This window comes from Sebastes fasciatus, chromosome 20 (genome assembly GCF_043250625.1).
Source record: "Sebastes fasciatus isolate fSebFas1 chromosome 20, fSebFas1.pri, whole genome shotgun sequence".
NCBI classification, from domain to species: Eukaryota; Metazoa; Chordata; class Actinopteri; order Perciformes; family Sebastidae; genus Sebastes; species Sebastes fasciatus.
Window position 1 is genome coordinate 22,578,499 of NC_133814.1, and position 13,613 is coordinate 22,592,111.

The 13,613-nt window shown below is 38.8% G+C and overlaps 1 protein-coding gene across 1 annotated transcript; it reads left to right on the forward strand.

Moving 5' to 3' along the window:
• The first annotated feature begins 1,050 nt into the window (after positions 1–1,050).
• Positions 1,051–12,871, forward strand: LOC141758600 (guanine nucleotide-binding protein subunit alpha-13-like). Its single transcript, XM_074620181.1, has 5 exons — positions 1,051–1,415; positions 3,366–3,592; positions 7,172–7,222; positions 8,556–8,756; positions 9,945–12,871. The coding sequence occupies exons 1-5, from the start codon at positions 1,133–1,135 to the stop codon at positions 10,314–10,316; spliced, it is 1,134 nt and encodes a 377-aa protein (XP_074476282.1). The 5' UTR covers positions 1,051–1,132; the 3' UTR covers positions 10,317–12,871.
• The last annotated feature ends 742 nt before the right edge of the window (positions 12,872–13,613 follow it).

Consider the following 13,613-nt stretch of genomic DNA (forward strand, 5'->3'; position numbering starts at 1 on the left):
TTCGTGTAGTTGTATCTGTGTGTGTCAGGGTAAAATGTTACGCTTTTAAGAGTCAAAAAAGACATAAATAGCGACCTATAAAGTGAGTTAAGATTGATGGTAAACAGTCAGCAGCACTACTTCCTGAGTTTAGGCAAGGCCTATGGAAGGAGGCTAGGACACGGGTCTTGTGTCACGGGGTACCGCGCATGCGCAGTGTAACTCAAGCTGGGGTCTTTTTTTTTATTTTTTATTATTGCCTTTATTTCACAAACTGGTCATACAGGTTCAATTACAAAGACGTGCAAAACTGTAAAAGGATTTTTTTTAAACAGCTTACAAGTACAAAGCCAGGGAAAATAAACATTTAGATAAATATATTAAAGGAGGTGCATACATTCAAATACAAAAAATGAAGGTTTAGATTTACTAAATTTGGATTTATGTATATGAAATTTAGCTAAGAGAATAATCAGATTGATAATATAATGTTCTTTGATTTTACTGTTACCTTCATGGAAACCAAACAAAACCTTCTCTAGACATAGAATAAAATCAGGGTCAATATTATCAATAATGAATCTACTCAAGTCCTTCCACGATTGGCTCAATTTCATTGGGTCATTGAGAAAAAATCTATTAGTAGTACCCAAGGTCAGAACAAAACATGGTGAGACCGCTTTTAGCTGCTCAACTGTGGAACAAACTTCCAGATGAGATCCAAGATGCACCAACAATGGCCACTTTCAAATCTAGACTCAAGACCAAACTGTTCTCAGACGATTTTCTTAATTGATCAAATGCTGCACTTTACTGTCTTTTGATTGTTTTTATTATCCTTTTAATTTTTTTTCTTTTAACCTATACTTTTATATTCTTTTATTCGTTTTTATGTTTTATCTTGCTTTTATATATATATAAAGCACTTTGAATTGTCTTTGTGTATGAATGTGCTATATAAATAAACTTGCCTTGCCTTGCCTTCCAGATTCTACTGCGCATGTGCAATCCCCCTTAAAGAGATGACGTGTTGATGACGCGTGTCCCTACCTCCTTTTATAGGCCGTGAGTTTAAGGGAAGGGGCTTGGTCTCGTGCCCGCGCCCCCGCGAGAACGCGCATCAAAAATTAGCATCGATGAAGTTTGTGCGAACATGGCGGATTTCCTGCCGACCAGGTCCTTGCTCAAAGTTTGTCTGCCCGTCTGCCTGCTGAACAGCGGCGAGGTGGAGCAGCTCCGCAAGTCCAAGGAGATCGACCGATGTCTCAGCCGGGAGAAAACGTACGTGAAGCGACTGGTGAAGATCCTGCTGCTCGGAGCCGGAGAGAGCGGCAAGTCCACTTTCCTCAAACAGATGCGGATCATCCACGGCCAGGACTTCGACCAACGAGCCAGGGAGGACTTCAGAGCCACGATCTACAGCAATGTGATCAAAGGTAACCTCCAGTAACAACCAGGAGACGAGATAAAGACGACAGAAAGACGATAAAACATGTTAAAAAGTTCCCACATCTGTTTCAGCAGCACACATAAACAGTCTACATCTGCTGGCACACCCATATCACCAGGGTTCATCTGAAATATCACTGTTTTAACTCTTCACAGCCGTGTGGCTTTAATATATTTAACTTTTTAAGTTTGTTTCATAACCATACACTAGCTAGTAGTTTCAAATAGCCATCGGCATGTTTTAGTTGCTCAACAACTCACATAGGGATGTAGCTAATGGAGGGTAAACCCACCAGTGTGCTCTGTAAGGTGTTCCTGTTTTTCCACTCTTTGTATGTACAGGGAGTACTCTGCACTACTATACTATAGTATGTAGTGTAAACAAAACCTCCTTATAATGCAGTCAAATTAAGTAATACCTCTCTGACTGGCTTCAAATTGGAAGAATTTAATTTAATTTTTTTAAATAAATAAATATATATATATATATATTTTATATTTATATATGTATATATATAGATATACATATTTATATTTATATAATAATAATAATATATATTTATAATATATATATATTTTATATATATATATTATATAATATATATTATAAGCTTTATTTGCAAGATCAGGTGTTGCTGTGTGGTCAGTTATTATTACAGAAACATTTATAAATTAATTTAGATCATTGGAAAATCTGCACAAATATATGTGATATAGGTTGATCTTGTGCCTTAAAATAATCAAGTCAAATCAGATATGCAAACTTGGAAATGTAAGAATAAAGCATTATTAAATTTAATAAAAAATTGATCCATAGATAAAATAATATCTGGAAATATAATAACCAAAATAGTTCAACAGATTACTGTCTGTTGATTGATTAACTAATTAATGGACTAATCAGTCCAGCTATGCAGTTATCTGTATGTATATAAAAATATGTGTAGTCCTGTGTCTGTTATGCATACACTGACCTGTAAATAAGGAAAACGATTTTTTTCTATATTATATATTATATTTTTATATATATGCAAACTTGTAAACATAAGACTACATTATTATTATTATTATTATTATTAAATATAAATATATATGTCAAATATTTTTCTGATCAATAGATAAAAAATATCTTTAAAATGTCACATCATTTTCTCCAACATGCTTATTTTTTCGAACCAACAGTCCCAATCTCAAAGATATCTAATTCAGAGCGATTATCGATTAGTCGCCAACTATAATTAATTAATTAATCACCAACTGTTTAATAATCTATTAATCAGTAACTACAACAAATCTTTGCAGCTATACATTAATCTGTATGTATATAATCTGTATGCATGTGTAGTCCTGTGTCTCATCTAAATAAGGAATCATGTTTTTAAAAAACAACAATATACTATCTTGTAAACGCAAAAATGAAGTATTATTGTTAAAATATATATATATTTAAAAAAAAAAAAAAAAGCTGCAGCGATTAATCGATTAGCTGTCAACTACTAAATAAATCATCAACTATTTTGATAATCAATTAATCAGTTTGAGTAATTTTTTAAGAATGAAAAGTCTAAATTTCTCTGATTCCAGCTTCTTGAATGTGAATATTTTCTGGTTTCTTTCCTCCTCCATGACACTAAACTGAATATCTTTGAGTTGTGGACAAAACAAGTGAGGATGTCATCTTGGGCTTTGGGAAACACTGATCGGCATTTTATAGACTAAACAACTAATCGATTAATCGAGAAAATAATCAACAATAAAACTAATCGTTAGCCCTGCTGCTACATCACTCTAGTCAGACTAAACAGGTTTGTAGGACACCTGTTATTTTTGGTTGGCATGCAGTTCACCGGCTCTTCTGGTCTCTCTTCCACCTCAGGCCTGCTAGATTTTAACACAGCGGGCCTCTCTTACTGAGATAATCTCCACTTCCTCTCCAGGTGTACGTGTGCTGGTGGACGCCCGGGAGAAGCTGCACATCCCGTGGGGTGACCCGGACAACCAGAAGCACGGGGACAGCCTGATGGCGTTCGACACCCGGTCGGCTAAGATGGCCAGTGGGCTGCTGGAGACGTCCGTCTTCTTGCGGTACCTGTCTTCCATCAAAGCTCTGTGGGACGACTCGGGGATACAGAACGCGTATGATCGTCGTAGGGAGTTTCAGCTGGTACGTACACACACACTGAACGATAATGGTGGCCCTGTTTTTATACCTTATGCTGCTCTTATCCAGTAAGAGTTTTCTGGGCTTTTTCTAAAAGTCCGAGTGAGAGAGTTGAAGGGCGGGAGTGGAAATAGAAAGTGAAACTGTTTTTCTTTCTGAATTCATCCTCTCTTTCTTTCCTCTCTCCCTGTGATTCGAGCTCTGGTTCTCTCTCTCCGCTGAGCGGTCAGACATGTGATTGACTCAGCTTCCTGTTTACACCTCTCCCCGCTCCTTATGTCTTGGCTGTCAGCATGCATGTTTGACGTTTTACCCCAGAATACCAGCTGCGGTTGCCGGTACCTTCACGTGTCCTTACTGGGACCTTCCTGTGCTCTTAAAAATTTGCTTTGTTTTACTTTCACAACCTGCTGCGTGATATGTTTTAACTTTATGTGAGCTGTCAGGTCATGTGATGAACTCTCTTAACATTATCCAGCAGCTTGAGGACAGAATACAGGACACACTTCTCCAAGTTGCTTTCAGTAATGAGACACAAGCAGAAAATGTACATTTCCCTGTCGGTTGCATAAGGCTGAACTGAACTCTCAATGGCGTTTTGTTTTGTGCCTCACACACACTCGGCTCGTTGGTGTGAGCTGGTGTTGCAGACAGAAAAGGGGAATAAGAGTGATCGGAGCAGGAATGTTGATCTGTAGTTAAACAGCTTTATGCTTACAAACAGAGCTCTGGCTCTCCCGCTCGGCATTATTGGTGCACAAACACTAAGAATGTCACACCTCAAGTTACACAGTAACGAGGACAAACACACACATATATACATCCTGTGTGCATATAGGGCTGCAACTCACCATCGTTTTCTTATATTTTGGTGTATAAACTATCAGAAACACAGCACAAGTTGACATCTTCCTATTGGCTTTGTCAAACCAACAATAAAAATTAAAACAAAGATATTAAAGCTAATATAATCATCACATTTTAGAGGCTTGAACAATATTTTTTGGTAATTTTTGCTTAAAGAAAATGACAAATCATCTGCAAATTTTGGTCTATATACATGTTCTGGTCCTTCAAAACCTCATCAGGGATGTTACTGATGATTTATATTAGTACAGAAAATTATTTTTTCAGTAACAAATTAGTCCATTGACAGATATTAATAGAGATAGTGATAATAAATCAATAATTAAGTATATTTTATGAAGCACAAATACAAATATTTGATGGCTTTCTGTGTTTTATATCATTATAAATTAGATTAGGGCTGCATTTTAACGATTATTTTCATTTTCATTTTCAATTTATCTGTTGATTATTTTCTCAATTAAACGATTAGTTGTTTGGTTTATTGAATGTCAGAAATGTCGATCAGAGTTTCCCAAAGCCTAAGATGACGTCCTCAAATGTCTTGTTTTGTTCACAACTCAAAGATATGTAGTTTACCGTCATAGAGGAGTAAAGAAACCAGAAAATATTCACATTTAAGAAGTTAGAATCAGAGAATTTTGACCTTTTATTTCTTTAAAAAATTACTCAAACCGATTAATTGATTATCAAAATAGTTGGCAATTAATTTAATAGTTGACAACTAATCGATTTATAGATATTTTTTATATTTTTTTTATCTATTGATCAGAAAAAGATTTAATAGATATACTTTAATAATCATGCTTTGTTCTTACGTTTATAAGTTTACATATTTAAAAAAAAATTATATCTATTTAATATTATTTCTGATCGATAGATGAAAAAATCAAAAACATAAAAAAATTGTGACATTTTATAGATATTTTTGATATTTTTGGGTATTTTTTCTGATAAAAAATGTTTTGTTTTTTTAAGACATCACTTTGGGCTCCCGGATATTATGATGGAGATTTCCAAGTATTTTCTGACTTTTTACACGTCAAACAATTGAATGATTAACCAAAAATATAATCAGCAAATTAATCGAAGATAAAAAATAATCATTAGCTGTAGCCCTTCGTATCGTATAAAACCTTGACATTAAGTCTAAATGTGAATTTAGTGTAAAACCTGAGGGCATCATCTCTCCCGTTAAACACATCCAGTAAAACCTGAGTAGTTGGTAGCCTTATAAATTCTCTTGTTTGCGAGGACTAATTTGTTTTCCTGCCAGCAGATACAACCCACTGTGTTGTGACCAGGCCCCCTTTTTAAAGTATTTGCATCACAAATCACACATGCCCTGAGGCTCGCCTCTTAATCATCATTAAAGACACACTGAAACCACACATGGATCCTCTCGCTTTTGCATCGCACAAAGTTCACAGAGCTGCTCTGTAAAATCATTTCTCACTCGATTTTTGTTTTATACTTATGATAAGATCTTAAAACAGATAAAATGCCTAAATATGAAATGTCGTGTGTCTTCGATTCAAATGACACACTGACATTGTTATGTAATCTCATGTTTCAGTTTTGCTTTTACAGCACCCTCCTGTAAACTGCGGGCGTTGCTGTCATGTTTTATAACGAACAGAAAGAGCTCAGAGTGATTGCTCCTCGTGTTTCTCTTCTCCTTTTTTTATTATCGGACTGATTTTTGTTTTCGATTTCAAAACCGCCCATCCTCCTCAGATTTGAAGCCCGAAAGTTAGCTTCACAGAAAAAGTAGCTCTTCTTTCTTTTTGGCTTTAGCGTAGCACCACCACCACCATTCTACTCCTCCCTTGTGTAAGCTTAGCCTTGCACACACACATCTCACGTGCACACACACACACACAGGTTTTTCAGGTCAGGTTAGTTTTTAAAAGATCAAAAGGTTAACACAGAAGCTCACAGTGGAGCTGAACGGACGCTGCTGACATGCAGAAATACAACCTTAACAATCACTACTACTGATAACATTAGAATTTGATAGCAAGGGCGTTGGTTTACGGTGTCATTTAATGCAAAATGCATGCAAAACAAGCCCCTGTAAAGGCGTGGTGTGGTTATAGTAGAGATACCGTGGGTCACAGGGAAGATGGCCAGGGAGATCTGATTTTCTTTTTGCAGTCGGTTTCTGGTTTATGTTGAGTAGAGGACACACACAGATAAAGGAATGCTTGGCAGCCGCATGTCTGGGCTTGCACTAATTGCGCATGAACAGCGTCAGAAGAAAAAACACCCCTACCCACACACACACACACACACACACACACACACACACACACACACACACACACATACACACACATATATGCAGAGCAAGCCGCCACACTTCTGTATACATCAAAGACACACTTACTAACACGTGTCTACTGCAATACCAAATACTTTGCATCCTGCTTCAGCTACTCAGCAGACTCAGCGAACACACAGTTTTGGAAAACAAGCAGATTACCTGAGTGTGTGTGTGTGTCTGTCTGTGTGTGTGTGTGTGTGTGTGGCAGCTAAAGAGAGATTTTGTCCCACCTTTACAACACAACATGTATTCTGTTAAATGCAATGATATCAGTTAGTAAACTTTGCATGCAATCTGTGCTGTTTCTGATTTAAAAAAAAAAAAAAAAACTGTCTGAATGTGATAAATTGTGTAGCATTAACAGAAATCCCTCCTCTGTCCTGTCGCAGGGTGAGTCAGTGAAGTATTTCTTGGATAATCTGGATAAGCTTGGCGAGCCGGTAAGTTGTTTCTGCCTGCACCGATTGTTATAATCAGATGTGTGTACATGTTATAGTTAATATTGCAACACGTCTAGACCTTCTTAAAGTTAGCCGACGAGCAGCGGGGACGGTCGTTCGCCAAAGATGATGCTGACATTTTGGCGAAGAAGCTCCTTTTAGCTGGACCACTTTGACATGAAAATGTGACAGTATAGTAACTCCGTAGATGTTACACCAGGGTACCTGCAGCTCTGAGAAAGGCTTAAAAAGCTTTAAATTCAGTTTCCTCAAAAAAGGCCTAACAGGGCCCGACAGTAAGGGTTGCCATTGGCAACCATTTTCATAAATTGGCAACCAATTCTTGGCCTTTGGTTGCCATCAGTGACAACCACTTTTTAACATATAGTTAATCCTAGTTTATATATTGCTGTTACAGCCGGAACCAAAAAGCGCTGCACGGTAGCTGGTGTGTTTACTTGTGTGCGCTCATCTTTTAAGAACAGCAGATCCTTTTCTCTCCGCCTTACTCACCCAAATTATTAAAAACAAACAGATATTTTTAACAACATTGACATATATTTTAAATAAAACGTATAACGGAGCCGATCTTACTTTCATTCCTTACACCATTACCTTTATATTCTAGCATGACCCAGTTGATATAGCAGAAGTTTCCCTCAATGCAACCAGATATATAAACCAGTAATGAACTAATGATTTTTATGTTTTTATGGACCTTTCTGTTGATTTTGTTTTGTGCAGGATGAATAAAACTCTGCTTTTTCAAATATTTTAAAAAGTGTTTCCTTGTAATCTTATACTTAGCTGTGATTTATTTCCTCAGGTCTCATAAATGTGTCATCTCTGCACAGATCATAAACTCATTCAAACCCTTTTCTCTACCACCATTGAAAGCCTACATCACACGGGCCTGGTTTGAATGAAATATTGCCTGAAATTGGATGAAAACCACATAAGCTAAGATAATCCTTTATTAGTCCCACAGCAGGGAAATTTACAGGAGCAAAGGGGACAACAACAGACACATCAGTTAAACACAAAACGAGATATAATAATAAGTAAACAGTAAAAAACAAGATAGTATAAATAAAGTTTGCACAAAAGATTACCCAAAGACCTGAATTAATGTTTTGGTAAAGACACATCTCCTTATCATCGGGCTACTAATTCAATTCAAAACAAACTTTCTCTACTTTCAGCTGTAATGTGTGTTTGTTGTGTGTTTGTTGTGTGTTTGTTGTGTGTTTGTTGGTTTAGTTTTCTTCATCTACAACCTCTTCTTCTATACATATAGATATTCATTCATTGTGTTCCTCCGTCTCTCCTCCAGGAGTATCTTCCCACTCAGCAGGACATCCTGCTGGCTCGTAAACCCACCAAGGGCATCCACGAGTACGACTTTGAGATCAAGAACGTTCCCTTCAAGATGGTGGACGTGGGAGGGCAGCGGTCAGAGCGGAGGCGCTGGTTCGAGTGCTTCGACTCGGTCACCTCCATCCTCTTCCTCGTCTCCTCCTCCGAATACGACCAGGTGAAAACACATCGCTGTGCCCGACGCTGGCCACGGCCTCTCATTTTCTCTCATACACACACACACACTTGTGATAGGCTGATAAGTGGCTCATTAATCAGTTTGTTCTAGCAGATAATGTTTGGTGACTTTTTGATAAGTCGTCATTGCTGTGTCTATAGACGCACTACGTATTCTGTTGTGATTTATCTCACAGCGTGGGTAGATTGCCTCAAATAAAACTCTCTTATTCTGTGCACATGTGCAGGTTGTGCTCTATAAAACCATTAAAAAGGTTTTTTTTAATTTTACAGAAATAAATCTTGAAACGGCTCTTTTTTAATAAAAAGCTTTTTTAATCTATTTTGATTTACAAAGTATAAAAAAAAATTCCCATTGTTAATCACTTTATTTTCTATTGTGAATTAGAAAATAGTCGGTTTGGAACGAAATTCGTACAGTATGTGTATTCCTTCAACGAATACACATACTGTACACATACATATTTTATAAAAAAAGGACAGGATGGATGTACCATGCAGAATAATGCCGTGTTTCCACTGCTGCATGGTACAGCTCTGCTCGACTCAACTCTCTTTTGGTACCGGGGCCTTTTCTCTGTGCCATATTTCCACTGCTGATAGTCTCCCCTCAGTGTGGGCGGGAACTCTCAGCTGATCGCCATAGCAACGGCGTGTGAAACTGCCGTGACATCATCTTCAATGGGACACTCGCTGAATCATTTCAACGGCAACCAAACATAGGAACGTCTGCACTTCGCCAGTCGTACGGCGTAGTGTACGGCGTAGTGTACGGCGTAGTGTACGTAGTGTGTACGGTGTGGGTTTTTTGCGAGCTGCCGTTTTGTTTTTTTAAATCTGGGTTGCATTAATTAAAAATTACATTCACTATTGACGGTAGCTTGGCTATTTAAAAGCGACGGGTTTGTGCTGGATGTCCCGTGTCGCGTTAATGACGATTCTTTCTGACCAATCAGTTGTCTGCAGTGTTTTAACGCCACCTTCTAGTTCATCCTGAACTGAACTGGACTGCTTGGTGGAAACGCGTCACTAAATGCTGGGGCTCCATTCATTTCTGTCTGCAACTATGTTTGTTTTTATTACTACTTGAATTACATCTAGTACAATAACAGCAGTACTATTACTAGCAGTAGTAGTTGTACTTAACACCTGCGTTGTCCTTTAACAGGTGCTGATGGAGGACAGGCTGACCAACCGGCTGCGTGAATCGCTGGACATTTTCGAGACCATCGTCAACAACCGCGTCTTCGTCAACGTTTCGATCATCCTCTTCCTCAACAAGACGGACCTGCTGGAGGAGAAGGTGAAGAGCGTTCCGCTCAAGGACTACTTTCCCGAGTACACCGGGCAGGAGCACAACCTGCCGGACGTCCAGGCGTTCATGGTGGAGTGTTTCCGCGCCAAGCGACGCGACGCCACCCAGAAGCCCCTGTACCACCACTTCACCACGGCCATCAACACGGAGAACATCAGGCTGGTGTTCCGGGACGTCAAGGACACCATCCTCCACGACAACCTCAAACAGCTCATGCTCCAATGACCCCTGTCAACCTGTGAAAGTAGAGGACCTGAATGGGGACAAACCACCCCCTCGCTCCTGACGAGGACTTGGGAGAAACCAGCCTCAGAAGAATCCGATAGACGTTCTTCTTCAGCCGTTTTTATATTAGTTTTTACCCTCCTCTTTGAAGAGTTGACCTTCTTGTTAGTTCAGGGTTTGGTAGGGGGACGAGTCAGTAGGGCAGACTGTCTGTGGTTAGAAAGAACGACGAGTTTGGCGGTTTAGATGTTGGATAACATCTTCATCTTGAGACTCTCTCCTCTGGCCGGAGCGCTGCCTCACAGCACAAGACTCGCTGCGGCTTTTCGACTCAACAAGGTGCCAGCGCCTGGCTGTGGAAACCAGCAGAACTTTTTACAAACCAGGCACATGGTCTCTCTAAACCAGATACACAACTTACCAAGCAACAAAAACAGGAATGTTTCAACAACATGTAAGCAAAAGAGTCAAAATGCACCTAGATCAGCTGTGCCAGCATTGATTTAACAGTCTGTGTCCAAGCACTGAATTCATCATGTCCAGAATCACTCCATTATTTCAGTGCTGCTTTGTGAACGTGGTTTCTAAGCCCCTGTAGTTTGTAGAAGGGTTTGCCAACTTGCTGATGATCTGGAGGCTGCACAATTGTCCTTTTTTTTCTCATATTGCAGCACCATCATCAATTTTTCTTGGCCTCGAGATCAGCAGGTTGAAAGTGGGACAAGGACCAGTTCATTGATGGCGAAAGTGCTCCGAACAGTTCCATATTTGATGTTGGTTTAATGGCTCCAGCACTGGCACCTTGTCTGTGGGGGGAAAAAAATTGCTAGAAAAGGGCACAACCGCGAGACTGAACCTACAAAGCCTTTCCTTATATAATGTCTTATGTTGACCTAATCACTGTTTGAATCCTGCATTTGTGCCTCTATAGAATTAAAGCCAATGTTAGCTGCCTTCAACAAGTTCCCAATGCAAGTTGTCCTCTTTTGTTTTCGGTTGTTTTTAGAGGGCAAAAATTACCTTAAATGGCACATTTAGGCAGGTGTGCCGGCAAGTGAACATGCAGTCCACTGTTTTCTCAGGGTTGAATCAAAACCAGCGGTAATGCTGATGTTGTTGTTGTTGGTGAACTAACTGAATAATTTAATCTAAATCTGGGTGGCAGAGCGGTGAGACTGGGGCTACATCCACACTAATACGTTTTCATTTTGAAACGTGTAAATTATGAGTTGCGTTCAAACGATCCAGCGTTTTCGGAGACGTTTGAAAGCGCTGCTGAGCCCGTTTTAGTTTTAAAACTCCGGGGTTGTATCAGTCATGACTTGTCCTTTCCTAATTCGTCACACTCCTCATCACGTGAACCTTTTCTGGAAGAAAACAAATCAGCCTCGACCGCCAGCGGTTAATTTCAACATGGATAACGAGTTACAAGCGTTGCTGACCTTGTTGTCTTCGGTAGCAGCTGTTTTGCAGTTAAATCCTGCATTTTATAATGCTACTACTGGAGGAGGGAAGCTATTATTCGAGCGCTTTAGCATCAAATCACGTGTCTGGTGCTGCTTCCTGTTTACACCCGCACAGTGTACGTGAATGGTCATGTGATATGTGTTTTCAGGCGTGATAGTATGGACTGAAACAACCCTTAAAAAAATGCTCGTCTGGACGGAGAAAAAACGAAAACGTATTAGTGTGGATGTAGCCTCAGCCAGGCCTCAGTACAGTTAGCTGGGTGGTGTTTGGTACTGTATCCTCCTGGCTTTGACCCCTGAACGTTTACCCAGAATCCCCCTCTCTCTCTCTCTCTCTCTTTGTTTTCATCTCTGATTAGATGCCTTGTAAAGGGACAGACCTCTGCTGTTTGCCTGAATGATGAATGTTTGTTAATGGATGTACAGAGATGTGTTCTAGATTGTCTGAAAATACTGTAACCAACATTGTAATAGTAACTTAGCCGAGTTGTGACTCCGGGCGTCTCTGTTTATGTTTTACACGCCATATTGTCCTGTTTAGGAGTTCCCTTTTTAAAAGAAATATTTTGGATTTGTCGGGGAAAATATGTAGACGAAAAAAGCCACTAGAGTTGAATACTTTTGTAAGCAGCGACTGTATTCTGTAGGGGGGGGCAATCTTTGTTAGAGGACGACTTCCAGGCACTGTTTAAATCTGTGTTTCTCTGCCAAATCACCCCCATGCCTTCTCGGAAAACTGTTCACATCGACACACTCTCTAGTTTTTCTCCCAAAATAAAAGCTCCCGCGAGCTCCACTTTGCTTCCAGTTCTTGTACATACTGTAATCTGTTGCCATGTAAATAATATTCAGGTTTATCTCCGTATATGTAAATGGTTGTAGAAATGGAGTATTTTTTTTTCCTTCCATTCTGAATGTGTTTTCAAAAATCACTGCTTTTTCCAATGAAGATTACCTTTTTTGTTTTTTCTGATTTACATGTATTTTTGTGTAATTGTGTTTTCCATCACCTTCTTGAAATTCATTCCTGTGCCAAGTCTCATGCCACTCTAACCCCTATCAATAAAATACACTTTTCTAATGAAAGTAGACTCTTTTTTTGTTCTTGATGTTTACATATCACTAAGTGTATATTCAACTTCTTCTTCATGATCAACATTGGCCCAAAAGAGACATTTTGTGGATATACGAAGAGACAAAATGAACAACCAAATGTTGTATTTCTACATTAAATGTACAACTAAACATTCTTTGAAAAAATATAAGTGATATAAGATGACAGATACATTTTCAGGGTTCAAAATATGTTTTAAATTTACGTTATTTAAAAATACAAATGCATGTGAGGTGCCTGTTTTTGTATGTTTTGCACCATATCCTCTCACGTCTATACAAATCTACAGTATTTTCTTATGTATTTTATCATAAATACAAAGATATTCCTTCATAACTTCTTGGAGAGAACTCCTATAAGATTAAAAAAAGTCCTTACCTACTTGACACAAATACTAATTGAGTCATAAAACTTTAGGACAACTGTGCAACTTCATCTGCTGAAGAAAACCATGAGATTATGGCTGACATGCTCTTGTGAGGAAAAAGAGTTCGTATTCTGCCAAAAAAAACAGTTTTTTACTAATTAAATGTCTTATTCTGCCAACTAAAATCGTCAAAACTACTGTGGACAACTTAAATACCCATTTGACAGCAATATATAACTCTTCAGCGGGGATTTTGACCGACAACTGTAAAAAAAATAGAGGTTTGTTCGGGGGATTTACGCGAAACCGGAAGGACGTAGCAGAGAATCATCTCAATGTCGCTGACG

Coding starts and splice junctions, on each gene's coding strand:
- LOC141758600 (XM_074620181.1), top strand. CDS start 1,133: ATGGCGGATTTCCTGCCGACCAGGTCCTTGCTCAAAGTTTGTCTGCCC. Junction 3,593..7,171: donor GTCGTAGGGAGTTTCAGCTG/GTACGTACACAC, acceptor GTCCTGTCGCAG/GGTGAGTCAGTGAAGTATTT. Junction 8,757..9,944: donor CCTCCTCCGAATACGACCAG/GTGAAAACACAT, acceptor GTCCTTTAACAG/GTGCTGATGGAGGACAGGCT.